This window comes from Balaenoptera musculus, chromosome 16 (assembly GCF_009873245.2).
Source record: "Balaenoptera musculus isolate JJ_BM4_2016_0621 chromosome 16, mBalMus1.pri.v3, whole genome shotgun sequence".
In the NCBI taxonomy this organism is placed as follows: Eukaryota; Metazoa; Chordata; class Mammalia; order Artiodactyla; family Balaenopteridae; genus Balaenoptera; species Balaenoptera musculus.
In genome coordinates this window covers 60,955,483-60,983,256 of record NC_045800.1, presented here as the reverse complement: position 1 = coordinate 60,983,256, position 27,774 = coordinate 60,955,483, and the positions used below count along the sequence as shown (strand labels likewise).

Genomic DNA, 27,774 nt, shown 5'->3' with positions numbered 1-27,774 from the left:
GGCCCCCGGCCGGGCTGCTTGCAGGATCTTAGTTGCCAGACCAGGGACTGAAACCAAGCCCTCCAGCAGTGAAAGCGTGGAGTCCTAACCACTAGACTGCCAGGGAATTCCCACTTTTTTTTTATAGCTTTATCATACGTGTATGTAATTACAAAACCTTATTTAAATTGGCGAAGAACTTTTGTTTGTTCACTACTGTATTCCCGGACCCAAGAACATGGCTTGGAACAAACAATGCTTAAAAAATAATTATTAAATGAAAGGATTATTGAAAGGATTAAATGAGGTTATGTATATTTTAAAAACTCCTACAAATATTAGCTACAATATTGTTATTATTAAATGGGGTAATAATAATTACTCCAGGAACTGTAGCTCTTCCAACAGGCTGGGGGCATTCTAAGAGTAGAGATTATCAGGCTGTGGCAGTGCTCTGCATCTAAACCAAGGCGCTCTATAAAAACGGTTAATAACGGCTGACCTTTACTGAGCACTTACTACGGTGCCAGGCAGTCTTTGTGACCTAATCCCATACTCTCAACAAGTTTTTAGAAGGGCATTCATATTCTCTTCATTTTACAAATGAAAGAAACTGAGGCCGAGATTAAGTTGCCCAAGCTAGGGATCTGCAGAGCCAGAACTTGAACACATGACCCCAGAAAGCAGAATTAGTGCCCTTTAACGTTACAGGGTTCTAAGGGAATTCCCTGGTGGTCCAATGGTTAGGACTCTGCACTTTCACTGCCCAGTGCACGGGTTGGATCCCTGGTCAGGGAAGTAAGATCCTGCAAGCCCCATGGGTCAGGCAAAATAAATAAATTTTAAAAAGATGTATTACATCAGAATAATTATATTAAAAAAAATTGTACGTTCTGCTCCGCAAATCTCAAGACCGGCAAAGGTCATGGGTGAGAACCTCCAAGACGGAAATCAATGGGGCCAGGGGTCAGCAGCAAATCGCTACAGGACTCTAAATCAGAGGTTTCTAATATGTCATAAGAAGGAGAGTTACTAAACATAGTTCAATCGCATCTCAGCTGGTGGGACCATAAGGTTACCAGGACATCTGGGCAAAACAAAAACAAAAACAAAAACGGAAATGCATAAGAAACTGCGGAGCCCCTAGGGGGCGGCCATGACGAGAAGGGAAAATAGCGCATGCGCGGCATCCGGGTTCCTCGGCGCGTGCTTACTGCAGACGTGGCAGAAGGAGTGGCCTTGGAGCGTGGGGGTGGAACTTCCGGGGGCGACGCGCCGGCCCCCTCGGAACCGGAAGTGGAGCCTGGGAGCCTTGACGTTAGGAACGAAGTCGAACCTGGATCTGGAGCCGGGTGAGGAGTGGCTTCGGGAGGTTGGTGGGTAGGAAAGCAGAGGAGAGGCCGGGGTATCACTGGCCAGATCGGGGTCCTGTCTGAGAAGGAAGGGAGGGACCCGGGGGCGGGGCCCGGGGAGAGACCCTCACCTCATGCATCCACAATCCAGAATCAGTCCTAGACCCTCCCTTCTCTCCTCCCGGCCCAGATTCCGGCTCCCGCTTCCTGCCCTGAGCCTGTTGAAGGGCGCAAGACGCTCGATCTCCTACTTAGTGGAAGTCTCTCTCATCGCGGCCCGAGAAGCTGGCTTGGCTTCTCGGTCTTGATCCCCGGCGCTCCCAGCCTCCACAGCTCGACTACTTTCAGAGTTCTAGGAAGCTTGCCCCGCCTCCTGGGTTGTCACCCTCGACTGTCCACCCAGAGTGGAGTTGAAACTTGAGCCTGACTCCAAACTCTTGGGTGTGTTTGAGGGGATTATTTCCTCGAGAAGAAGCTCCTTTCCTACCATCCCCACCCCCACACTGACTTTAGGAAAATAAGAGGAGGACATCTGTCAAGTTTAATGTAGTGACCTGTGCGAGGTTTAGGATTTGGAAGAACAGCTCCTGAGATGGCTTTGAATTTAAAGAGTTCTAGTCCAAGAGCAGCTCAGCTTTTCTGTAGTCAAGATGGCCCTACCTAGCAAAGGGGAGAGACCCATTGTTCCATTGCAGTAGCTGTGAGCTCTTATGCTTCCTGGGTCCCTTCTGTCTATAGGATAGTTGGAATGATCAGGCTATGAAGAGTAGATGTGATCAGATAGTCCTGTTCTTGGAAGGACCTTGGAAAGGCTCTCCAATTTATTCCTTTGTTGCTGGGCAAGATTGTAATAATTTTGGTGGTGGCCTAGATTCATTACAAGCATATAAGAGCAGAAACAGGAGAGTTGGAGAAGTGCATTGGGATTTGGAATACTTATAGTCCCCTCTGCTTGAAGGATAAGGTGAATGATCTTCTCCCATGAAATCTAACTTTGCCACTGATCTTTGAACTGTTTCCCTAGGTTATTGTGAGAAGTTTTTGTGCCAGGCCTGCACTCAGTTCTAATCTGATACCTTGCTAGAGTTTTCAGCTGTCCTTTACATTTAGTGATTTTAATGCTTCAGTTCTAAAGTCCATGCACTCTTTTGGTGGGAAGACTGGGGATGGAGTAGCACTTGATTTACTGCAGTTTAGCCAAAGAATGTCATTTTTCTAACCGGTTACTCTAAAATTTGTCTTTTGAGGGGGGAGGGAATTTAGCTAATCTGTCTTAGACATGTAGTCTGAGTGATTAAAAATGACTAGCACACTAGAGGGTATTCCGTTTTGTGGAATGAATGGATGCTAGAGTGAATGAATGGAAAGTGGGAGCATTGTTTCATTTACCTGTAATATCACAATAGTTCATCAGTGGCAGGACTTCTTGTATGACTAGACACTAGAAATCATACCACTGGGGAATGGAGGCTGCTGCTCCATTCCAGTGGGCCTATCTGAGGTTGAAATTTATACCCTCTTGGCAGTGACAAGGCATAGGGTTCAGAGTAACAAAATCCTTACTTTGAGGAGGCAGTCTGTCTGCTGTCTGGGGAAGAAAATTACAAAGATCCTGTAGTAGTGTGAGAATGATTAGGCTGATCACTGCCTGATAAGGTCAGTCCTTTTCTATTTCTACTTCCTACTGTGAATAGTGCTCTCTCTTTAAAAAACTGATTTTGACTAATTTCTCTCTTCTCTCTCATCTAATAGGTGAGACCAAGTCGGGGATGCTCTCATAATGAACCTTAACCAGTCAGCTCCACCTGTGCCGCCGTTTGGGCAGCCCCAGCCTGCCTACCTAGGGCATCATCAATCCAGCTATGGTGGGCAACCAGGGTCCACAACCGCCCCCACTTCCTATGGAGCCTACAATGGCCCAGTACCAGGCTATCAGCAAACCCCTCCCCCAGGTATGTTTCCAAGCTTCCTTTGAGCTAAGGAGGGGAATTAGTAGTCTTCAGGTTGGGTTGTATTGCCCTACCTAAGCTGCCTAAAGGGTTGTGGTGACTGGGATTGAGGAACATGAATCTGGCTCTTGGTCACTGAGAGTCCTGTGGGCAGTCTGCCCTTCCCTTTTTTTGTTTTTTGTTTTGTTTTTTTCCCTTTTGGCTGCATCACGTAGCTTGCAGGATCTTAACTCCCTGTCCAGGGATCGAACCCAGGCCCACAGCAGTGAAAGTGCCGAGTCCTAACCACTGGACTGCCAGGGAATTCCCACCTTTCCCTGTTTTTTTATAAGGTGACTGTGTCTCTGCCTTAAGACATCTAGTGGGAGCACATCTTCCAGGTTCAATGGCAGTTCACTTCCTGTGGGTGTCACCCTGTGCAGCCTCACCTGGCTGCATTGTTCACAGCTGGATGGAAGGGTTGTGGTCACAGCTCGTCCAGAGCCTGTGACCAGGATTAATTATTTCTGTTGACCTAAAGTCCCTCTGAAATCACTTGTTTCTCATGTATATTGATAATGCCTCTCATCGGACTCATAGTTCTATCTATAAATGACTCTGGGACTTGGGGAACTAGCTCATGGATGAAAAGTGTGATGTTTGTGTGCCTGATTTTTGGTGCCTCTCATATCTTTCTGCTGATATCATTCCTTTTCCTTTGTTTGAGTTTCTTTGGCTTCTTAGATGTTGTCTAATATCAGGGAAATAAGAGGAAACCAATCTGGTGCTGCCTTAGGATCAGTGTTTGGCTTTTACGTTACTTTTTCATGAAGAGCAGCTGGTAATCTACAGATTATATTATTCATAGGGGTTTTTTAGAAAATGGTTGACATTTGATCTTTGGTTAGGCTAGCTAAGGACTTAGGTATACCAAATGCTTTATGCTTTTTAAGACAGTAAATTCCATAAAGGGATATGGGAAAAAGAAGGCACCAAGGAGGCATAGGTAAGATTTGGGAAATGATTGAAGTTATGACCATTTTAATTATGACTTTGGAGAAAAGAATTGCGAAGTGGTGAGATTAGGTCTCAGGGCTTTGGAGAGCCTTACTCTGAGTTGGGACTTTGGCTGGACAGAGTCCACCTCTGATCTGTCAAGTCCTGGCTTATCAAGGTGGAGTTTGGCATTGCCCCAAGAGGAAGCTCTGTTATTGAGAGGAAAACATATCTGGTTCTATGATGGCTAGTGAGCAGGTTCAGGTTAATCATATTCCTGTAGGCAGGTTCTATAGTGTCTAATCTCTACTGAGGGCAGAGCAAAAGAAAAACAAAAAAACAATAGTTTGAACAGGGGTCAGCAATATTTCCAAAGTGATATGCCAAGTAACTAATTGCTTTCTTCCTGCATCTCATGCAGGAAGGATGGTTGGGGGTAGTAGAAGTAGCTTTGATGGCAGCTCTGATGAGCAGAAAGGATGGAGTACAGCTTTTGTGAAGACATAGTGACAGCAGTAATTGGAGGGCAGGTGACCTGTCCTGACTGAACAATTGGGCAGAAACAAATTCTCCAACCTGTGGGAATACTTTCCTGAGCCATGTGCTATTGGGAGTGCCAACACTTAGAAATGGCTGAAAAGAAGATGGGTAGGATGAGTAGAATATATGAAGAAGAGGTTGGCAGAATAGTCTCCCTAATATTTATTTATTTATTTTGGCTGCGCCATGTCTTAGTTGCGGCATGCAGGATCTTCATTGTGGCATGTTTAGTTGTGGCATGCGGACTCTTAGTTGCGGCATGCATGTGGGATCTAGTTCCCCGAACAGGGATCAAACCCGGGCCCCCTGCATTGGGAGCGCAGAGTCTTACCCACTGGACCACCAGGGATGTCCCGAATAGTCTTCCTAAGAGGTGCCTTTCTTTACAACCTAGTTTAGAATGTTACTTGGTCACCTTCTGTGCCACCTTTCTCACGTATGCTCTAAGTTTCTGAGTTCTGGAGTGGGATCCTTTCCTTTTTAAAAAAAAATTAGTTAATTAATTTATTTATTTTTGGCTGTGTTGGGTCTTTGTTGCTGCGCTCGAGCTTTCTCTAGTTGCGGTGAGCGGGGGCTACTCTTCATTGCAGTGCACAGGCTTCTCATTGCGGTGGCTTCTTTTGTTGCAGAGCACGAGCTTCAGTAATTGTGGCTCGAGGGCTCTAGAGCGCAGGCTCAGTAGTTGTGGCTCACGGGCTTAGTTGCTCCACGGCATGTGGGATAATCCTGGATCAGGGCTTGAACCCGTGTCCCCTGCATTGGCAGGCGGATTCTTAACCACTGTGCCACCAGGGAAGCCCCGGACCTTTTCCTTAAAAGAGTTGACGTTTTGTCTAGGGTAAAAACGTTAGACTGTCCTGGATTGAGTGAGAGTGTATGGTGATCCTAGGAAGGCCCTACATTTTTGTGGCTCTGGCTCCAGCTTCACCTGTAGTATACCTGTCTAGAAGAGTAGAGGCTCTCTGGCTGGGCATCCATGTTCAGAATCTCCTGTAGCTGGAGTTGCATGTTGATGGTGTCCTTTTCATTGCCAAGCTATGGTATTATGTTTGTGATATTGCAGTAAAGGTCTGAGCTTATTGATCCTTGCTTTGCATTCCTTGTTCAGAGTGGAGGAGAAAGTTATTTCCCAATTGCTTAGTTTCTCTTCTTTACCCTCAGGTGTTTCAAGAGCCCCACCTTCTTCAGGGGCACCTCCAGCCTCGACAGCACAGGGCCCTTGTGGCCAGACTGCATATGGCCAGTTTGGACAAGGAGATGTACAGAATGGGCCAAGCTCCACTGTTCAGATGCAGAGGTACGTATTTGTTTTTTTTAAAAAACATCTTTATTGGAGTATAATTGCTTTACAGTGGTGTGTTAGTTTCTGCTTTATAACAAAGTGAATCAGCTATACATATACATATATCCCCATATCTCCTCCCTCTTGCGTCTCCCTCCTACCCTCCCTATTCCTCCCCTCTAGGTGGTCACAAAGCACCGAGCTGATCTCCCTGTGCTATGTGGCTGCTTCCCACTAGCTATCTATTTTACATTTGGTAATATATATAAGTCCATGCCACTCTCTCACTTCGTCCCAGCTTACCCTTCCCCCTCGCCGTGTCCTCAAGTCCATTCAGAGGTACGTATTTGGCTCAATCTAAAATTGGTCTGATGAGACTGGAAAAATTAGGAATGTGTGAGGGCCTATTTACTTTTCTTTTCTTTTTTTTTTTCTTTGCTTTTCTCTTACATCCCTTTTCCTCTTCCCTTCATCTTTTTGTATTTTGTTCTCATTTTTGCAGGTTACAGGTGCTGCTAATGTCCACCCTGTGGATTATTGACCCATCTAAGTACCTGGGTTTTTTTCATATTCTTTCTATTTTTGTGAACTTGGGTTTTTTCCTTGACTAGACATATCTTTAATAATTGTTATGGTCCTTCTGAGCTTACCCTACGAGAAAAACAGGAAAAAAGAACCTCAGGATTATTTATGTCTCTTCTGACTTCCCCTTTTCCTTTAGATCAGGCACTTAGTAGGACTTATTGGTTAAGTTTGGGTGTGACCAGTTATGAAAGGAAAGATACTCAAAGGAAAACTACATAAATTATGAAAACTTTGGTGGTGCATGACTCAATAAACCCTTGTCTTGGCATGGAAGTCCATTAAAGGAGGGCAGTCATCTCTGTTGGAATGCTGTTTGTTTTTTGGTAAACAAAGAATAAAGTATAACTACGTGTAGGGTATGTGGTAGTGCAAGAGTCACTTACTGACATTTTTATTAGGTGTCCAGAATATACATTTTTAATATTCAATGTAAGCCCGGAGAAAGAGCCTAGGAAACTCTCCCTAACCCTCTGTGTTGGAAAACTCTGAGAAGCAGTATAGGGAATTCATTAATTCATTCATCCACTTAAAAATATTTATTTTGTACTACTATGTGTCAGATGTTGTTCTAGAGGTTGGAGATAAAGCATTATCAAACCGATCAAGTCTCTGCCCTCGTGAGCTTATAGTCTCATGGAGTACACAGAAGATAACAAGTAGTCAAATGTAAATAAGAAATAAAACAGAATAAGGATATTGAGAATGAGTGGTGAGGAGGTAGGGAGCTGTTTTAAATACATTGGTCAAGGAAAGCCTCTCTGAAGTAATGTTTGAAACCACAGTGAAATGATGAAGGGAGGTACCCAGAGATCTGGGGGATGAGTGTCTTAGATAGACGGAACAATGGTGCAAGGGCCCTGGTAGAGAAATTAATTTGGTTGATGTGAAGAAGAGCAAGAATGCCAGTGTGTCTAGAGCAGAGTGGAGAGTGGAGGAGAGAAAGTAGGTACATAGGCAGGAGCCATATCGTGTAGTGCTTTCTAAGCCATAGTTAGAAGTTTAAATTTAATTTTAGTTGCAGTGGGAAGCCATTGGAGAGTTTTAAGCTGGAGAGTAACATGTTCCCCATTTATTTGTTCGTTCATTTATGTGATGGATCTTTTCATTGTAATGTAAAACACATACACAAAAACCATACAAAACAAAGGTATGGCTTAGTAAATTTTCATAAAGTGATTACAACCCAGATCAAGAAATAGAACTCTGCCACACACCCCTAAAACCCCTTCCATGTGTTCCAATTCAATCATTGCTCTCTCCCTCCCCCCATAAGTAACCATTATCCTAACTTTTTTTGGCCATGTGGGATCCTAGTTCCCCAGCCAGGATTCGAACCCATGCCCCCTGCAGTGGAAGCGCGGAGCCCTAACCACTGGACCACCAGGGAATTCCCTATCCTAACTTTTATAGTAGCCACTTTCTTGTGTTTTTTAAAATAGTTTACATCCAAAGGTACATCCCTAGACACCACAGTTTAGTTTTACCTATTAAGAAAAAACAACTTGATGTGTCTTTTAAGTCTATAGGTTCCCTTTTTATCTCTTTCTTTTTCTTACTATTTATCTGTTGAGGACTCCAAGCTAATTGACCTGAAGAGTTTCCCACAACCTGGATTATCTGGGTTGCATATTCATGTTGCAATTCAGTATTTTCCTTTTTCCTTTGTATTTCCTGCAAATTGGCAGCTGAATCCAGAGACTGGATCCAGATTTGATCCGTGTGGATAGTGTGGAGCAAGACTTTGAAGGCACATAATATCTTTTTTTTTTTTAATAAATTATTTATTTAATTTATTTATTTTTGGCTGCATTGGGTCTTCATAGCTGCGCACGGGCCTTCTCTAGTTGCGGTGAGCGGGGGCTGCTCTTTGTTGCAGTGCGTGGACTTCTCATTGCGGTGGCTTCTCTTGTTGTGGAGCACGGGCTCAAGGTGCGCGGACTTCAGTAGTTGTGGCTCATGGGCTCTAGAGCGCAGGTTCAGTAGTTTTGGCGCACAGGGTTAGTTGCTCTGCGGCATGTGGGATCTTCCCGGACCAGGGCTCATACCCATGTCCTCTGCATTGGCAGGCGGATTCTTAACCACCGTGCCACCAGGGAAGCCTGGCACATAGTATCTTGATGTCTCTCTTTTTGTGATGTTAGCAGTTGTTGATGCATATGTATATTAATTCACTGGGTTTACAAAATGGTGATACTCTAATTCTTTTGTTTTCCTCATTTATTTGTTTGAATACCATTTTAGACAGTTCTTGTCATCTGTTATTTGTTTACTGGTTGTGCAATTCATGTAGAATAAATGCTTGATTCTTTACCTTTATTTCCTAGTTTATAGGGAAATGAATTGGTTCTCTGTTATCTACAAGGTGACCAACTCTTTTTTTTTTTTTAAATCTTGTAGGGACTTTTTTTTTTTAAATTTATTTATTTTTACTTTTGGCTGCGTTGGGTCTTCGTTTCTGTGTGAGGGCTTTCTCTAGTTGCGGCAAGCGGAGGCCACTCTTCATTGCGGTGCATGGGCCTCTCACTATCGCGGCCTCTCTTGTTGCGGAGCACAGGCTCCAGACGCGCAGGCTCAGTGATTGTGGCTCACGGGCCCAGTTGCTCCGTGGCATGTGGGATCTTCCCAGACCAGGGCTCGAACCCGTGTCCCCTGCATTAGCAGGCAGATTCTCAACCACTGCGCCACCAGGGAAGCCCCTGACCAATTCTTATTTTTAATATCATTATGAATTTATAGTTTTAAACGTATTTGATGGGTTTCAATTCACTGCAATTATCATCATTATTGGGGTGTAAAGTGTCCTGTCTTTGACCAATGCGAGCCTCTTCAAGTTGACTCCTGAGTCCTTTTGACATGACCCTAGTAATCTTTAGGTCTAATGAGATGTTTCAGGCTTATCTTGTACATTTATATTCTAGACCAGGAATTAGCCATTTTTCCAAGAAATCCTTTATTTTGTTGGTGAGAAATGTTATTTTGTGACTATAACCTGGGCACTAGGAATGTTCATTGCTGCCTGATTGGTCACTTCCTAGGCCTCTTCAGTGGACATAGCTAAGAAATACATATCTACATATATTAAAGTTACAGTACCTCATTAGTTTAAATATGTACTTTCAGTTCAATTTCAAGACTACAGAACCTTTACTTAACCTGTTCATTATATCTGTATCTCTTTTCTTCCACACCAGGAGTCTTGATTCTCAAGACTGTGGGGATGATGGAATTTGAATATTGGAATATGCCACAATTTCTTATTTATTTTATCCCTTATTATACACAACAATCTCAGTATAACAATACTAATACTATCACAAATGTGATTAGTAAAAACATTACTTTTTAAAAATTTTGCTTGTGCTCTCCCCATTCTCTAATAATTGAAACAAATATATTTATTTTAAAAAAGAGGTCACTTTGCTGAATTCAAGAGTAGAAGTAGGGAATCCTATGAGGAGGTTATTGCCGGTAGTTCAGGTAAGGGATGATCTTGGCTTGGTTTAGGATGGTAGTGGTAGAGGTGGTAAGAAGCAGTCAGATTTGGGATATATTTTGAAGGTAGAGTCGGTAGGATTAGATGTGAGTTAAGAGAGAAAGAGGAATTCTGGATGTCTTTTAACCTGTTGACTTAAGCAATTAGGTAAATAGTGCTATTTACTGGGATGAAGAATATTTGAGAAGGAGCAGATTTGGGGGGTGAAATGAAGGGTTTTATTTTGTACATTATAGGTTTAAGAAAGCTACTAGCTACCAAGTAGAGATGCTGAGTAGGCAGTTGTATATGGATCTGCAGCTAAGGAATGATGTCAGGACTGGAGATACAAATTTGGGAGTCTTCAGTATAGAGACATTATTTAAAGCCATGGGACTAAATGAAATCACTTAGAAAGTGAGCATTGAGAGTAAATAGTAGAGTTGAGGACTGAGCCTTGGAGCTTACCAACATATAAAAGGCAGTCAGAGGGACTTCCCTGGTGGTGCAGTGGTTAAGAATCTGCCTGCCAATGCAGGGGACACAGGTTCAAGCCCTGGTCCCAGAAGATCCCACATGCCACAGAGCATCTAAGCCCGTGTGCCACAACTACTGAGCCTGCGCTCTAGAACCCCCGAGCCACAACTACTGAGCCCAGGTGCCGCAACTACTGAAGCACGTGCACCTAGAGTCCGTGCTCTGCAACAAAGAGAGGCCACCGCAATGAGAAGTCTGCCATGAAGAGTAGCCCCCGCTCGCCCGTGTACAGCAATGAAGACCCAACGCAGCCAAAAAGAAATAAATGAATAAATAAATTTATTAAAAAAAAAAAAAAGACAGTCAGAAGAGGAGCTATCAAAACACAATGAGGGACTTCGCTGGTGGTCCAGCAGTTAAGACTCCATGCTCCCAATGCAGGAGCCTGGGTTCGACCCCTGTTCAGGGAACTAAGAGCCTGCATGCTGCAACTAAAGATCCCACATGCCACAACTAAAGACCTGGCACAGCCAAATAAAACAAACAAACAAACACACTGAGAAAGAGCAGTAGTGAGGTAGGAGATTAGCCTGACAGAGTAGCATCCTGAAACTAGGTGAAGAAAGTATTTTAGGAAGTAAAGAGAATAATCAGCTGTGTCATTTGCTGCTGAAGGGTGAGATGTAGACGAAGAATTGACTGTTGGGTTTGGCAAGGTTCGACATCATTGACAGATGTAGTTTCAGTGGAGATACGAAGGCAGGTGAAAGAATTTCAGCTGGTAAGTAGATTAATGTAACCTAAAACCCTTCTGCCACAAACATCTAGAAAGGGGAGAGGAAACAGAAACAATTCTTTTTTTTCAAATACATAAGCTTAAAAGAAAGAAAGTGAAATCCTCAAGTGCCAGAGACCAAGTGGGAACTGAAAATCAGAGTGGTAAGTTGACACTGTGGCTGCCTGTGGAGAGGGTGGAAATTATCATCTTGAGAACCTGCGGGCTTAAGTTTACGCCGGTACCTTGGGCATTTCTGAGCTGCGGTTTAGAACTGAGACCTTGTTTATGAAGTCTGGACCTAGGCTACACCTTCAGTGAACAGGTAGACCAGAAAAAAAAAATCTGCACACTGGCTGAGGGAAATAATAAGGAGTCCTGTTTCTCCCATGCTGGCTGTGGATAAGTGGGGGAAAAAAGAAAAGGTCTTGGGACTGCAAATGAACCTGTCTTTTTGGGGCGGTGAAAATGTTCTAAAGTTGGATTCTGGTGATGGTTGCACAACTCTGTAAATTTACTAAAAACCGTTGAATTGTACACACTTAAAAGGAGTGAATTTAATGGTATGGAAACTATATCTTAAAACTTTAAAAAAATTTTGATCTTGGGCAGCAGTATCATTGGAGTACCTTCCAGAAGCAAATACTAAACAACCACTCTCCCTCAATCCAGGCCGTTAGGGTTTCTCAGAGGAAAAAAATATCGATTAGAGGAAACAGGGACTATTAGAGGAGAGCAGATAGTAGACTAGTACCTTGATTGAGGGACTGTAACTGTCAACGTAGAATTACGTACCTAGAGAAGAGAGAGGGCGAGTAAAGACATTTGCAGACAAAGACTGAGAGGTTACAGTGTATAGGCCTTGGTTGAGAAAACTACTAAGGGATAGACTAAGGAAAAAAAGGAAAATGAACCTAGAAAGAAAGATCTTTAAAGAGAGAGAGGAATAATAATTAAAGAAGTAGAGATAGGGAATTCCCTGGCAGACCAGTAGTTGGACTCCGCACTTCCATTGCAGGGCACACGGGTTCAATACCAGGTCCAGGAACTAAGATTCCACAAGCTGTGTGGCGTGGCCAAAAGAAAAAAGAGACAGCATATAGACCAATTCTTTTCTAATGTTTGGCTAAAAGAAGAGCAAGAGCTTGAGGGGGATGTGAGGTTTTAGGGCAATTTTATTTGATTGGATTTTTTTAAACAACTTCATAGAGATATAATTCACATACCATGCAATTCACCCATTTAAAGTGTACCAATTTAATAGTTTTAAGTATATTCACGGAGATGTGCAACCATGACTATAGTCAGTTTTAGAACATTTTCATCACCTCAAGAAGAAACACCATATCCTTTATCTAAGTAGCTATCCCTATTTAGGTTTTCCTTAAATTCCTCACTCCCCCAATGTTAAGCAACCACTAATCTACTTTCTGTCTCTATAGATTTCCCTATTCTGGACTTTCATATTAGTGGAATCATATACTATATGATATTTTGTAACAGACTTCTTTCACTTAGCATAATGTTTTCAGTGTTCATTTATGTTGTACCATGTATCAGTACTTCATTCTTTTTATTGCAGTATCTCATTGTATACATATAATACTACATTTTCTTTATCTGTTGATGGACATTTGGGTTGTTTCCACTAATAGTTGGTTATTTTTTGAGATGTTTGTATGTTTTTGTGCTGATGGGAATGATCAAAGAGAGAGACATTAAACAGGAAGTACATTGGAAAGACAAGTTCCGGAATGGAAAAAGATATTTACATATAAAGTAGGTATAAACATAAAGTAGTATCCAGAGTATGTAAAGAACTGCTACTAATCAATAAGAAAAAGTCAATTCAGTTGAAAAAAATAATGGGCAAAAACCAGAATAGGTATTTTATGAAATAAGGGATACTAATGGCCAAAGAACATATTAAAAAGCTGTTCAACCTCTTGAGTAAAGAAAAAAGTAAAAATTAAAAACCACAACAAGGGACTTCCCTGGTGGTACAGTGGTTAAGAATCCACCTGCCAATGCAGGGGACACGGGTTTGAGCCCTGGTCTAGGAAGATCCCACATGCCGCGGAGCAACTAAGCCTGTGCGCCACAACTACTGAAGCCTGCGCCTAGAGCCAGTGCTCTGCAACAAGAGAAGCCACTGCAATGGGAAGCCCGTGCACCACAACGAAGAGTAGTCCCCGCTTGCTGCAACTAGAGAAAGCCCGCGCGCAGCAACGAAGACCCAACACAGCCAAAAATGAATAAATAAATTAATTAATCAATTTATTTTAAAAAACATACAACAAGATACTCCTATGTATCCATCAGATTGGCAAAATTAAAAAGTCTGACAGTACTAAATATTGCTGAGCATATGGAGTATCAGGAACTCTCATCCACTGGTGGTCAGATGCAAATTAGTACAACTGCTATGGGAAAATAACTTGGAATTATCTGTTAAAATTAAAGATATGCATATCATATAAACCAGTAATTTCACTCATAGCTATATGCCTTAGAAAAAACTCATGTATGTATAAACAAGTTGATTATATGATTGAACATAGCAACATTATTGATAATATCCAAAAATTGGAAAACCCCCAATATCCATCTGTAGTAAAATGCTTAAGTAAATCATGGCATATTTATTTAGTGGAATAGCATTTAGTGATGAAAGAGAATGCTAAATGCAACAGCATAGATGAATTCATAAACATATGGTTGAACAAAAGAAGCAAAGTTCAGAGTATGTACAATGTGATTCTGTTTACAAAAGTTTAAAAACCTGACATAGCTGAATTATATTGTTTTAAAGACAAGGGAACAATTATCAAGAAGTTGGGGGGCTTCCCTGGTAGCGCAGTGGTTAGGAATCCGCCTGCCAATGCAGGGGACACGGGTTCGAGCCCTGGTCTGGGAAGATCCGACATGCTGCGGGGCGACTGGGCCCGTGAGCCACAACTACTGAGCCTGCGCGTCTGGAGCCTGTGCTCCGCAACAAGAGAGGCCGCGATACTGAGAGGCCCGTGCACAGCGATGAAGAGTGGCCCCCACTCGCCTCAACTAGAGAAAGCCCTCGCACAGAAACGAAGACCCAGCACAGCCAAAAATAAATAAATAAATAAATGAATAAATAAATAAATAAATAAAGAAGTTGGGAAAGTAGTTATCTTTGGGAGAAAGGAGAGGGCTGTGATGGAGGAGAGGCACACAGGGCCTTTGGTGTATTCTATTTGTTGACTTGCTTTTTGGTTACATGGGTTTTTGTATTATTCAGCAGTACGTGTATGTTTTATGTTTTTTTTTTCTATTTATGTTATATTTCACAATTAAAAAGTAAAGTATTGATACATTGGACTAAGAATTGGGTCTGGGTTCTAGTCCTAGAATAGTCTGCTACTTATACGCTTAGTGTTTTAGTTTTCTGTCTGCTCTGTTTCCCTCATTAATTTGCTGTGAGAATTAAATTAAATAAAGCACTTAGAGATGCTTTGTAAATTATAAAGCTATGTACAGATAAGGTGTTGGTTTATTGTTACTATGGTATGTGATAGAATACCACTGGGTAGTGGAGAGTATTATCCATGTTAATAGAGTAGTACCATGGAATATAATTATTCTGACAAGGATTTATGAGCATCTGCCATGGGGCTAACAGTATGTTTGTTGCTATGGAAGACAAAAAATGCAAAGCCTAACAAAGAGCTTAGGGAGGTAAGTTTCACTAGCATATTGCCCAGAAAATACTAGTTGAATGAACAAATGAAAAGTGTGAAAGTGCAGAACTAGTAGAAGCTGACCAAACATAATAAAGTTCTAGTTATTTAGTAGAGACAAAATAAGCAGGAAGGATAAATCAGAATTTCAGTGTAACAGGCTACCGTTGTGAAGAATTTGATTCATTCTTGAAATCCCAGAAGGAGCTTGTTATGTATAATAATCTATGTTATAGATTTCTGCAGTAACATTACTATAAAACACTGTTGCAATTGCTAGTTGGTATACAATGATATTGGAATGATTTTGAATTTATATTTTAATATGCCATCTGATACCATGGGAGTATCCAAGACAGCTATCCAAGTAACGAGGCTTTGCTAGATAGACCCAGCTAGAAGGCTACCTGGCTTATGTCCTGTTTGTCTAGTCCTTAACTCTGGTAGAGTTAGCATCATCTTTCTGCTTAGTATAGAATGCCAGACTTAGCTGACCTGCTCTTCTGATCTTATGGATATTTCTAACATCTTTCCCAGGATTAAGTGATACTTTGGTCTAAAAGTTAAACAATCAAACTGCATTTGTTTGAGCCCACATTTATTAAGCTCCTGTTGTGTTAATGCTTCTGTGCACCTTCCCTTTCGACTCCTTCAGTGCTTCAGATTACAGAACTGAGGTGGTTTGTCAACAAAGGATTAAGGCAGAGGAGGTGATAATCTAACTAGCAGAATAAATAATACTCTGATCTGAGGGTGTTCGACACATGTTTTTGGAGTGAACCTAATGGAAAACAAGGTTTGCCATGAATAATCACAGTGTAGATCATGAGGAATGTAATTTATTCACAAATACATAAAAATGTGAAGCCATATAAGAGCCCAGATGAGAGTAAGATGCTGTAAAACAATATAGTTTCCTATATGATGTGGAGCTCCTGCCAGCTTTGAAGGGTGTCTCGGCCCACTAGAAACCTCTGCCTTCCTTCTCTTCACAGGCTCCCTGGGTATCAGCCATTTGGGTCAGCCATATTGGCCCCTGTGGTCAGCCAGCCAGCTGTGCTTCAGCCCTATGGCCCTCCGCCAACAAGTGCACAGGTGACTGCTCAGCTGGCCGGAATGCAGATCAGTGGTGCTGTGGCCCCAGCCTCTCCACCTTCAGGGCTAGGCTATGGTGAGTAGCTGTGACCACAGGAATACTGTCCCCTTCTTTTTAGAAGCATCAGACTCTGGGGCTATACCTGAATCCCTTTTATTTCTTGTGCTTCTGAGCCCCAGCAGATGGGAGAAGTCATTCCTGCCCCTCATGTGGAAAGGAAAGTGATTTACTGAACAAGGAGGCAGAATGACTGGGGTTCTGACTCTACTTCTTCTACTTCTCAGGCCCACCAACATCGCTGGCCTCAGCCTCAGGAAGTTTCCCTAACTCTGGTCTGTATGGCTCCTATCCTCAGGGCCAAGCTCCTCCCCTTGGCCAGCCCCAGGGTCATCCTGGGGCCCAGCCTCCCCAGCGATCTGTCCCACTACAGGCCTCCAGCTTCACACCCCCAGCTTCAGGGGGTCCTCGGATGCCTTCGATGACTGGTCCTCTCTTGCCTGGACAGAGTTTTGGGGGGCCCCCAGTGAGCCAGCCCAACCATGTGTCCTCACCTGCTCCTCAAGTTCTGCCCGCTGGCACCCAAATGACTGGACCCCCAGGACCACCACCACCACCTATGCACTCCTCCCAGCAGCCAGGCTATCAACTGCAACAAAATGGTGAGTTTTTCCCAAGGTCTACCTAGGAGCCAAAGGCTTTAGCAATTCACGTGTTTTTGTTGTTGTTTTTATTTGCTTTTAGTATCGCTTGCTAAGTGGTGAACTAGATAGACAGCTTCAGGGTATTATTACTAGGATCTGGGGTTTATAAGATTTTTTTTTCTCTTAGTTCAGATAGTGTGAGCTTTCTCTGAATGGTCATTACTGTACCTCTCAATTCTACATTTATAGGAGTCTAGTAATTTCCGTGAGGCCTTAAGAAGAGATAGAGAAGGAATAATTTGTTCATCAACCTTGTGTCCTTGTCTCTCAGGTTCCTATGGACCAACCCGGGGCCCTCAGTCCAATTATGGAAGTCCCTACCCAGGAGCAGCCGCTTTTGGAAGTCAGCCTGGGCCTCCTCAACCATTGCCTCCTAAGCGCCTGGACCCTGATGCCATCCCGAGCCCTGTAAGTAGATACTTATGTGGTCCTGGGGAAGGAGCTTGTGGCTGCCAGATAAGTGAGTCAACCTAGAAGAGATGTTTGCCTAGCCTTTTCTGATTTTCCTTTTCGTTCATCATCTTGTAGGTGTAGAACCTAGATGTAATTTTTGACTCTTTAACTAGAACTGGAAGTCCCAGAAGTCTTTTGGGGGCACTTTTACTTCATAGCTGGGCAGGAAAGGAAGGGAAACCAGGAGTGATCAGCAGTATCAGTAGAGCTCTGGGTTGAGTGCTGCATTCTGTCACTGCTGGACAGAGCACGGTAACCTCTGCTCTTCTGTGGAGTAGTGGGTGGGTCCAGGTCTTGTCCTCTTAGATCTAGTAGGATAGCAGTCTTCTTAATGGGTAGAGCTGGTGGAAATTCTCTGGTGTTAGGTGGTAAGAAAAGGAAAGCCTCTCTGGATTCTCTCTGCCCCTACTTGGACAGTGTTTTAGGAGGAAGCCTCCAATACTTTTGTTTGTTAGCCTGCTGCTGTGTGGATGGGGAATAGTAAACTACAATTTCAAGGGCAATGTGGGGAGGTTGCTTCTCCCAGGAAGAGGGTGAATCTCACTCTCAGAGCCATCATAATACTCAGGCCTTCCTCATCATATGCAGAATAGAGGCTGGTACTGTACTCCCAAGTGGAGGCCACTTTATAGTTCTGTCTGCAACATTTGCTATGTCAATTACCTCACCATGCTTAGCCATTGTCATATTCCATTCTGTTCTCTTCCCTCTTCCGTTGGGGAACTATCATGGTGAGGGACCCAGTTGGCAAAGGGGGACTCTAGAGGATTAAGCAGTCCCTCTTTCCTTTTCCCTCCTTTAGTGAGAAGGAGAGTCTGGTTGGATGTGAGGCTTCTTTCAGCATAAGAATAGTTCTTACATGGGAGGCTTGGCCTTTTGGAGGGAACCATCCCTCTTCTTCCTTCTTAAAATTTCTCCCATTCAGCCCCTCCGTATAACCCCTCTTGCCTCCTATTTGCCCCCTTCCTTATCTTTCTACGTCATAGCCTGAGCCATTAAAGGCTCTTTTCTGACCCAGAAAAATTCGGAATTTCTGATCTAGGGGGGGCCTGATTTCAGCAGTATGAGCTGGGCTCTAGCTGTTCATGTCTAACTCATCAGGGCCAAGAGAAGTAACATCTGCTTCTTGTTCTTTTGTCTCCCTCCCTGTATTCCCCTGCTGCCTTTATTATTAAAACACTAAAAGCAACTCAATGAGCTACCTCCTCAGCAGAAAACCAGGCACAGAATAGACCCTGATGCCATTCCTAGTCCAGTAAGTGCAGGGGGTGGGTGTGTGTGTGTCATCCCTGTGTTAATGTCACCCATGCATGCCTGTGACCTCATCTTCACCTCATCCACCATGTCCATCCCTCCGCATCCTCTTCCCTTAGTCCTTCTAGACCCTTGCTTTTACAAGCTAGAAGGATGTGCATGCCTCGAGTCACCATATAATGAAGAAGTAGCAAGCTGTTAGCAGTGCCTTTAAGTATGGGATGGTAGAAGGTCAGGATCGAAGGGCGGGGTCAGATGGCGTGTTAAGCTTTGGTTTTAGTCCTGCTGGCTCCTCCAGGAGCCTGCATGTGACATAGGATAGAACAGGACAAAACTGAACAGTAGATCCTTCCTTTTTGGGTTTGATTTGTCTACTGCTTGTTGTAGAGAAACATGTGGGTAGGTGGCTACTAATGTACAAATTTGGGAAACTGTCAATTCTTACAGGGAGGGGACAGCTGGTTTGGGAAAGTGTGGGCCACTTTCTCATCTGGAGAGTCTGTTTGACTCTGATATACTTCTAAGCTTCAACTCTTTCTGCTATGGGATACAGAGTCTTATTCTCCCTTTACTTTTTCTGGTTTTACCAAACCCATCTTGAAGTAACTGACCAAAGGTTATCAGCCTGCATGAAGGTCTGATCACCAGCTTTGCAAAATCTTTTTTTTTTCCTTTGCTGGGTCTGTCAAAATGTGGGGGACTGAGGATTGGGCTATAATATCCTCTTCTCCCATATTTACACACTGAGGCTTACCTGAAAATAAGGCAGCATCTGCTTCCTCACCTTACCTGATCATTTCCTGCTGTGTAATCCTCTCCTCACCCTGTCCCTTCTACTTTCATTGAGTGTAGAGTCATTCCAGGTAGATTTCATTTTTACATGGTTACCGTTGTCTGTTCTCCTGCTCTGATTCAGAATGTGTCTTGGGAAGAGGAGGGGAGGCGGAGGCTTGATGGGGGAGGGAAGTGGAATCTGATCATGTTTGAAGGCTTGTGATAAGAGCTGGAGCTTTCCTGGAGTAGGTATTATAACAGTGTGATCACCATTTATTGGGGATCAGGGCGATTCATAAAGAAGCCCTTTCTCAATGTTGCCTGTCCAGCATGTTGCTGCTGACTGTGGAGTGGAAGATTGGTATTACAGCATTTTATATGATCTCCTAAAGGAGAGCAGGCCTGGTGCATGAGGTGTGTTCCTCGGCAAATTATTAGCTTCCGTGCTGCGGCTCCAGTGTTTCTTTCTCCTAGCTCTCTGCGACCCGCTACTCCCTTTTCATCTGTCACTTCATTCATTTCACCTCTTCCCTACAGATTCAGGTTATTGAGGATGACAGGAACAACCGGGGTTCAGAGCCATTTGTTACTGGAGTACGGGGCCAGGTGCCACCCTTAGTCACCACCGACTTCCTCGTGAAAGACCAAGGTGAGAAGGGCATTAATTACTCCCTGCGGGGACTTTTTCTCCAGCATTATCAGCTTATGGATGGGGCTTTGTCAGTCTTTAATCAGAGACCAGTCCCTCATTGGTCTCTAGGGGGAAAAAGCCACCGTCAGCTCTAGCATTTGTTGGGATGATGGGGTGGATTGGCAATGAAGAGCCAGTGTCTGGAGTGATTCTGTGATCTGACTCAGCTTTTCTACTTCCTCTTCAGGGAATGCAAGTCCCCGATACATCCGATGCACATCCTATAATATCCCTTGCACATCTGACATGGCTAAGCAGGCTCAGGTGCCCCTGGCAGCTGTCATCAAGCCGCTGGCAAGGCTGCCCCCAGAGGAGGTGAGTCAGGGAAGGGACTAGAGTATAACAAAAGGGAGGAAGGGAGGGGGAGTGGGGAGTGGGACTTCTTCCTAGATGTGATTCTGGCAGTCACAGTGGAAGAAGTCTTGGTTGGGCGGGAGGGGCGAATATCTTCAATAGCTTTCTGTCACAGGGCCCATGCCTGAAGGGGGTGGTAGGGATGAGAGTAAAAGCCCAAGAAATTGCTGGATGGGAGCAGAGTCCACAGGGGAAACACATTATGGAAAGAGTCAAGGCCAACTTGTAGGGGAGAAGACAGCTGGTTGCAGGAGCCTCTCATAGCATGGTCATCTCCAGATGATTAGAAGCACATCATTCTGTTTTTTCTTGTATGCTCTCCTGTCATCCCAGGTAGGTCGAGATGTTAGGACAGCATATTAAGGAGAAAGGTAGATTAAGATCCAGTAGTCCTTCTCTTACCTGGTTTGGGCCATGATCTATCACTCCAATACCTAGAATCAGCATTGAAAGAGAGAGAGCTTGGCAGCTGCTCTGCCAGGCCTTGGTAGGATACCCTCATGATCATGCCTAGCTTAATGAACTTGGGGTGGATTTCTCTGTAACTGGATACTCATGGCTCACTTTACATCCTGCTTCTCTGTCTTGTTCTGTGTTTTTCTCTTTCTCTTTTCCTGGGTCTCAGTGGGGATGGTTGGACACTTGGCTGCTGGTCTCTTATCTGTAGGGTGACATCTGCCTGGGCATCAGTAGGCTCACAGAAATCCAGGGATTGGGGAGGACAAATGTCGTAGATACTTTGTTGGGAAATGAGGTAGGAGTCAAGATCCCTAGAGCAGGAGTGAAGGGGATTGAAGATTGGGCCAGAAAGGAGAATCCTGGGTAATCTCTGGTTTTCTCCTCATACGTCCATGTCAGCCCCTGGCTTGTTTGGGCCAGTTCCACAGTTGCTCTTCTCTTTCCAGAAGAAGTGAAATTCTAGAGATGAGGAGTAAGGAGAGGGGACTATAGAATTTAGACTCTTAGGGACATTCCTTAGGGACATTTGACATTTGTCCTCATTCCCCTTCTCTCTGCTCCCTCCCCAGGCAAACTATCTGAGCCATGCCCTTCTCCCTCCAGGTTGTTCCTCCTCATCTGTTGCCACATATAGCTCCCTGCTGTAGCTTCCCTCTATGTCTGAGCCCCTCCCCTTTGCTCTTTAGGCTTCACCGTATGTCGTCGACCACGGGGAGTCTGGCCCTTTGCGCTGCAATCGCTGCAAAGCATACATGTGCCCTTTCATGCAGTTCGTTGAGGGAGGGAGGCGCTTCCAGTGCTGCTTTTGCAGCTGTATCAACGATGGTATGTTCACAGAGGCTGGGGTTGGGGGGATCTGGATTGCATCTTCATTGTTCTCTTTCTAGTTAGATAGATGAGGGTCCGTTGGTTCAGGAGTTGGGGAAATAAGGCGCCTGTGGGGATGTGGGGCAATAGAGTGAGCTCAGCCAGGACCCAACTAAGATTGAGCGTGGACCTTTGAGTAACACTCTGCCCTACTCCCCACAGTTCCCCCCCAGTATTTTCAACATCTGGATCATACCGGCAAACGTGTGGATGCTTATGACCGTCCTGAGCTGTCCCTGGGTTCTTATGAATTCTTGGCCACTGTAGATTACTGCAAGGTGAGGGAAGGTAGTGTGGGAAGCAGCAGTGGGTGGACAATGAGACAGCTGAGACTTGCTGTGGTCATTTCCCTCACCCCATCATTGTCCCCTTTGGTGTTGACTTCTCTCCAGTCAACTGACCTGCTTACTAATACCCCTCTCCCCACCCCCGCTGCCAACATTTCCTTCCTTTGCAGAACAATAAGTTCCCCAGCCCTCCTGCCTTCATCTTCATGATTGACGTCTCCTACAATGCCATCAGGAGTGGTCTTGTTAGGCTCCTCTGTGAGGAGCTCAAGTCACTGTTAGACTTCCTGCCTAGGTGAGAGTTAGGGGCCGAGGTGCTTCCTTTGGATAATGATGCCTGAGGAGGGGGCTTAGGGGTGGGTGGCTGGGTTAACTCAGCACATCATGGATCCTGATGTCATGAAGTTGGGTGGTGGAGAAGGTGGCAACCGTGGGTAACGATGTCACCTTCTACAGGGAGGGCGGGGCAGAAGAGTCAGCAGTCCGCGTTGGCTTTGTCACCTATAATAAGGTGCTCCACTTCTACAATGTGAAGAGCTCATTGGCCCAGCCACAGATGATGGTTGTATCTGACGTGGGTGACATGTTTGTGCCACTGCTGGATGGCTTCCTGGTCAATGTCAATGAGTCTCAAGCAGTCATCACCAGGTAGGAGTTAGATTGTGGGGGTAAAGCAGGGGTGGGGTGGGGACAACCACAGAAAGCCAGAGAGTTGAGCAGAGGGTTCAGCGGATGGACAGAGGCTGTGCCTCAGGAGTTCTCAGAGTCTGGGGGCCAGATGACTCTTCAGGGAATTGAGGGATTTGAAATGTGGATAGCAATTTTGATTGCCTCCTATCACCTATCTCTTCAGCTTATTGGATCAGATTCCAGAAATGTTTGCAGACACAAGGGAGACAGAGACAGTATTTGCCCCAGTTATCCAGGCTGGGATGGAGGCTCTGAAGGTAAGGCTCGAGTCCCTGGCAACCACCTCTGCAACACTGTCTTCTGACCATCTTACCCCCTAGGATACAACCCCTGTTTCTTCAGTGATTGATGGCTGTGCAGTGAGTCAGCCTGTCTGACATAGTTGGCACTGAGTAAATGACGAGGGAAGGGATGAATGAATAATGAATGAATAAAGGAAAGAATAGACAAGTAGATCTCTCTTCTTTTCTAGGCTGCTGAGTGTGCAGGGAAGCTCTTTCTGTTCCACACCTCCCTGCCCATTGCAGAGGCCCCAGGGAAACTGAAGAACAGAGACGACAGGAAGTTGATCAACACAGACAAGGAGAAGGTATGGGATTGGGAGCTGTGGGGAGGACTTTCTATTACAGAGGAACATGCTGTCTCTTCACAGTGCAGTACTCTTAACTTTCTTGAGGGGGACTGGGACTGGATCCTCTGCCCTTTCACATGTCACATCCGTGACTGCCAACCTTCTCCACTGCTCCCACACCTCTACCCCATCCCAAAGCCCTTGGTAGAGTTTTTTTTTAAATTTTTTTTAAGAGACTGTTCTGTTACTATTGCAAACTGAGAGGTAGATCTGAAGTCTTACATGTCCTTGAATATCCCACATTACATATACGGTTCTCAAACAGGGTGGAACTGAGATGTTTGAACATTTTTTTCTATTCTTCCCCAGACTCTGTTTCAGCCTCAGACAGGTGCCTATCAGACCCTGGCCAAAGAGTGTGTGGCCCAAGGCTGCTGCGTAGACCTCTTCCTCTTCCCTAACCAGTATGTGGATGTGGCCACGCTCTCTGTTGTACCCCAGCTCACTGGTGGCTCTGTCTATAAATACGCTTGCTTTCAGGTACGGCATGGGACTCTGGGTGGCAGGTGGAAGCAGGACTGGGAATGCCTGCCTGCATGTGGAGTGGCCCCTTAGCTGCTGACTCATTAATAGGAATAGCGTTGGAGGAGAAGACTGCACAGTGTAAAGAAGAGAGTGTGGCAGTCAGGAGCATGGGGCTTGGAATCAGTCCCGGGTTGATATTCTGGCCCTACCACTTACCAGCTATGTGACCTAGGATAAATTACTTAATTATTCTCTCCTTCGTTTCTTCATCTATAAGATGGGATTTTTATAGTTATTAATTAGGATTTGTCATCAGGATTAAGTAATTATATGTAAGGCACTTAATGTGATACCTGGCATGTAATATGTAATAAGTGCTTAAAAGCTGTTATTATCATCATTATTATCTTCACTGTTACTGTCATTACGAATTCTGCAGGCTTGTAGAGTGGAGGGGGTGCAGGGAGATTGTTCATATGTAGTCAGTGATGTGACTCTGGGCCTGGGGGGATGCAGGTGGAAAATGACCAGGAGCGGTTCCTGAGTGACCTGCGTCGGGATGTACAGAAGGTCGTTGGCTTTGATGCTGTGATGCGGGTCCGGACAAGCACTGGTCAGTCCTAGTTGGAGAAGAGCAGGTGGGGGGGGCTCAGTCTGGAGGGAGGCTCCTGTCATACCTTTAGCCCTGTCCATGTGGCCTCAGGTATCCGTGCTGTAGATTTCTTTGGGGCTTTCTACATGAGCAACACAACAGATGTGGAGCTGGCTGGGCTGGATGGGGACAAGACGGTGACTGTGGAGTTCAGGCATGACGATCGGCTCAATGAAGAGAGTGGAGCCCTCCTGCAGGTAGGGGGCAGGAGGCAGGGGTTGGGGAAGAAGTGTCCGCGGTCATTTCACTGGCTATAAATAGGCTGTAGGGAAGGGGGTGAGGGGTGGGTAGAGAAGACTAGAAGAGGCTGGAGAAGGGATGGCTCATGTCTGTCTTCTAGTTTAATAATATAGCAAAGAGGCAGTTTTCCGAGGGCTTTGCTGAGGGAGGGGTGTGAATTCCCCCTTTCTCCCTTCCCCTAGTGTGCCCTGCTCTACACCAGCTGTGCAGGGCAGCGACGGCTCCGCATCCACAACCTCGCCCTCAACTGCTGCACTCAGCTGGCTGATCTGTATCGAAACTGTGAGACTGACACGCTCATCAACTACATGGCCAAGTTTGGTGAGGGCAGAGGCAGGACAGGGTGGGATTGGGGCTAAGAGAAAGGTCCAGCATGGTCAGCGATTCAGCATTCCTGAGTGGGTGTGACGGTGGGAAGGCACATGTGATGGAGTGGCTGTGCTGTCTCCCTTTCCCATCCAGCATACCGGGGGGTCCTGAACAGCCCTGTGAAGACTGTTCGTGACACTCTCATCACTCAGTGTGCCCAGATCCTGGCCTGTTACAGAAAGAACTGTGCCAGCCCCTCCTCTGCAGGACAGGTAGGGCAAGCTTATTGGTGGAGGAGTTGTTGGGATACATTTTTGCATTGGGAGGGATTTCTCATGATCATTGACTTTGTTTTGATAACCCCCTTAGTTGATCCTTCCTGAGTGCATGAAGCTACTCCCAGTTTACCTGAACTGTGTATTGAAGAGTGATGTCCTGCAGCCTGGAGCTGAAGTCACAACTGATGACCGGGCCTATGTCCGACAGCTGGTTACCTCCATGGATGTGGCTGAGACCAATGTCTTCTTCTATCCTCGGCTCCTACCGTTGGTGCGACTGAGTGCTGGAGTGTGAGACATTGTAGTGCGAAAGGGATATCATAGGAGGAGGAAGGGAAGGATTAATATTATCTGTGTTTGACACTCATGAATTTTTTACCTATCTTATCTGCTGTAGTATTTTCATACTGAGAGTTACTCAGGTGCTTAGCTTTCTGAAATTTCGTGTGTATGGGGGTGGAGGATGGGGGTGCGGGTGGGCAAACGAGTCTTATGGTCTTTGGTAACCTTTTGCCCCCTTCCTTTTGTCTAGACAAAGTCTCCCATTGAGAATACCACTGAACCACCAGCAGTTCGAGCATCTGAAGAGCGTCTAAGCAACGGGGATATATATTTGCTGGAGAATGGGCTCAACCTGTTCCTCTGGGTGGGAGCAAGTGTCCAGCAGGGTGTTGTCCAGAGCCTCTTCGGTGTCTCCTCCTTCAGTCAGATCACCAGTGGCTTGGTGAGGGCAGGGAGTCAAGGAGAATGTGGGTGTGGAAGTAGACTCTGTGATACGAGTTAGGAGCCAAGAAAAGTGTGCTCATTCCCTTAAATAGCAGGGTACACTTAGAGAGGGAGGGTGCTGTCGTTCTTCACAGGCTTCCATATTTCAGATAATGCATAAATCCGTGCTGCGCCATCTTCACTTCTGGATTCAGCATACCTTACCATAAGGATAAATGAATTTTGTGTTCCAGAGCGTTCTGCCAGTTCTGGATAATCTGCTGTCCAAGAAGGTGCGAGGCCTCATTGACAGTTTGAGGGCACAGAGATCGCGGTACATGAAGGTAACACTGATCTGAACCTGGATTTCTTACCTTGTCAAGTCCTCCCTGGGAAGGGGGATGGGGAGTAAGTGACTAGATAATGGGATTTCAGGGCATGTTTAATTCCCTTTAGCCCTGCCTCATGACCCTGTGTTCTGGCCGTAGCTTATTGTGGTGAAACAAGAGGACAAGCTGGAGACACTGTTCAAACACTTCCTGGTGGAAGACAAGAGCCTGAGCGGCGGAGCATCCTATGTGGACTTTCTCTGTCATATGCACAAGGAGATTCGGCAGCTACTGAGCTAGAGCATGTGGGTAAACAGCATAGGGTCCAGGCCAGCTTCCAGAAAATACCCCAGGACAGCAGAGAAATTGGGACAGTTCCATATATTATAAGTCATATAAGCTGACCTCAGTCTCTTTGGGGGGAGGGGGAGGTATAAGGAGACACCTTCTTTCTGGGCTCAAGTATCCTACCACTCTGTCACGTCCTGCTGTTGGAAGGTGCCCCTATCCCCTCACTTTACCCTCATTTTCCTGCTAATCCTGTCGTAATGAATGTAGTTTCTCAGTTCACTGTATATGATTTGGTGTTGGGGGATTTGGAGCCACCCAGACCCTGATTAATATATGTCCCTTTGGACCAGCCTCCAAGAAGAGAAGGGCAGGCAGGAAGGAGTGAGGATCCCAGGGTTATTACAGGGGGAGGGGCTGCTAATTCAGCTCATTGTCATCAACAACTTCCTATATTAGGGATAAACATACATACAGGTGCACAAGAGCTGGGGTATAGACCATAGATGGTAGAGAGAAAAGTGGTCAGTCTTTTTGGGCCTGGAAGTCAACAGCCAACTCAGAGTGACTGAGAGTGGTTGATTAGCTTTCTTGCTCTGCTTCCACTGATCTTTCTGTCTCCTGAAATGACTGGTGATCACTTGGTGAATAGAGGCACGTAGTCAGAAATGAATGAGCGTGAGAACAGAGTTGCAAAGTATATTAAGACCTGGTAGCGGTATCAGCCTCCTTTCCAGCTGGAGAGGCCCCAACACTGGATGGTTCTGTAGGGAGCCTGGTCATCAACTTGCAATACCTCACAGAGCCAGCCCACATCCCACTCTGAGCTCCCGCTGGAAGCACTGCTCTCCAAGCTGGAGGTTGTTGGGGAGAGAGGCAGAGGTGGCTAGTCTCTCCTGCTAGGACACCACTCAGGCTTTCGTACTGACAGAGTGGCTGACAGTTATCTTCCAACCCCACCTGGCTGGGGCAGGACAAGGGCTAGGCTTGATGGTGGCCAGGCTTGCCTGCTCCCAGCCCGGGACGCCCCTGCTCTGGACCTCTCATTTCTCTTCGTTGGTTTATTTTTCAATGCATCTTTAATTTGTAAAGAAATAAAATAAATTAAGATGTAACCAGCAGCCTCGGTTTTATCTGCGACGTATCACTTTC

General features: G+C 45.1%; 1 protein-coding gene across 3 annotated transcripts; it reads left to right on the top strand.

The window, feature by feature from the left end:
- The first annotated feature begins 1,050 nt into the window (after positions 1–1,050).
- SEC24C (SEC24 homolog C, COPII coat complex component) lies at positions 1,051–27,741 on the top strand. 3 transcript variants are annotated; one of them, XM_036828536.1, is made up of 25 exons: positions 1,051–1,331; positions 1,522–1,772; positions 3,084–3,283; positions 5,957–6,092; positions 16,095–16,270; positions 16,480–16,854; positions 17,168–17,304; positions 18,536–18,604; positions 19,915–20,026; positions 20,256–20,383; positions 21,568–21,706; positions 21,911–22,026; positions 22,206–22,330; positions 22,492–22,683; positions 22,889–22,982; positions 23,198–23,314; positions 23,666–23,836; positions 24,338–24,434; positions 24,525–24,670; positions 24,896–25,034; positions 25,176–25,294; positions 25,392–25,571; positions 25,833–26,024; positions 26,260–26,349; positions 26,494–27,741. In XM_036828536.1, exons 3-25 carry the CDS (start codon positions 3,112–3,114, stop codon positions 26,632–26,634), a joined length of 3,363 nt encoding a protein of 1,120 aa, XP_036684431.1. In that variant the 5' UTR covers positions 1,051–1,331; positions 1,522–1,772; positions 3,084–3,111; the 3' UTR covers positions 26,635–27,741. The 3 variants fall into 3 exon arrangements, with proteins under 3 accessions (XP_036684431.1, XP_036684430.1, XP_036684432.1); XM_036828535.1 differs by lacking the exon at positions 1,522–1,772 and having other exon boundaries at positions 1,052–1,331; XM_036828537.1 differs by lacking the exons at positions 1,522–1,772; positions 18,536–18,604 and having other exon boundaries at positions 1,057–1,331.
- Positions 27,742–27,774: the final 33 nt, after the last annotated feature.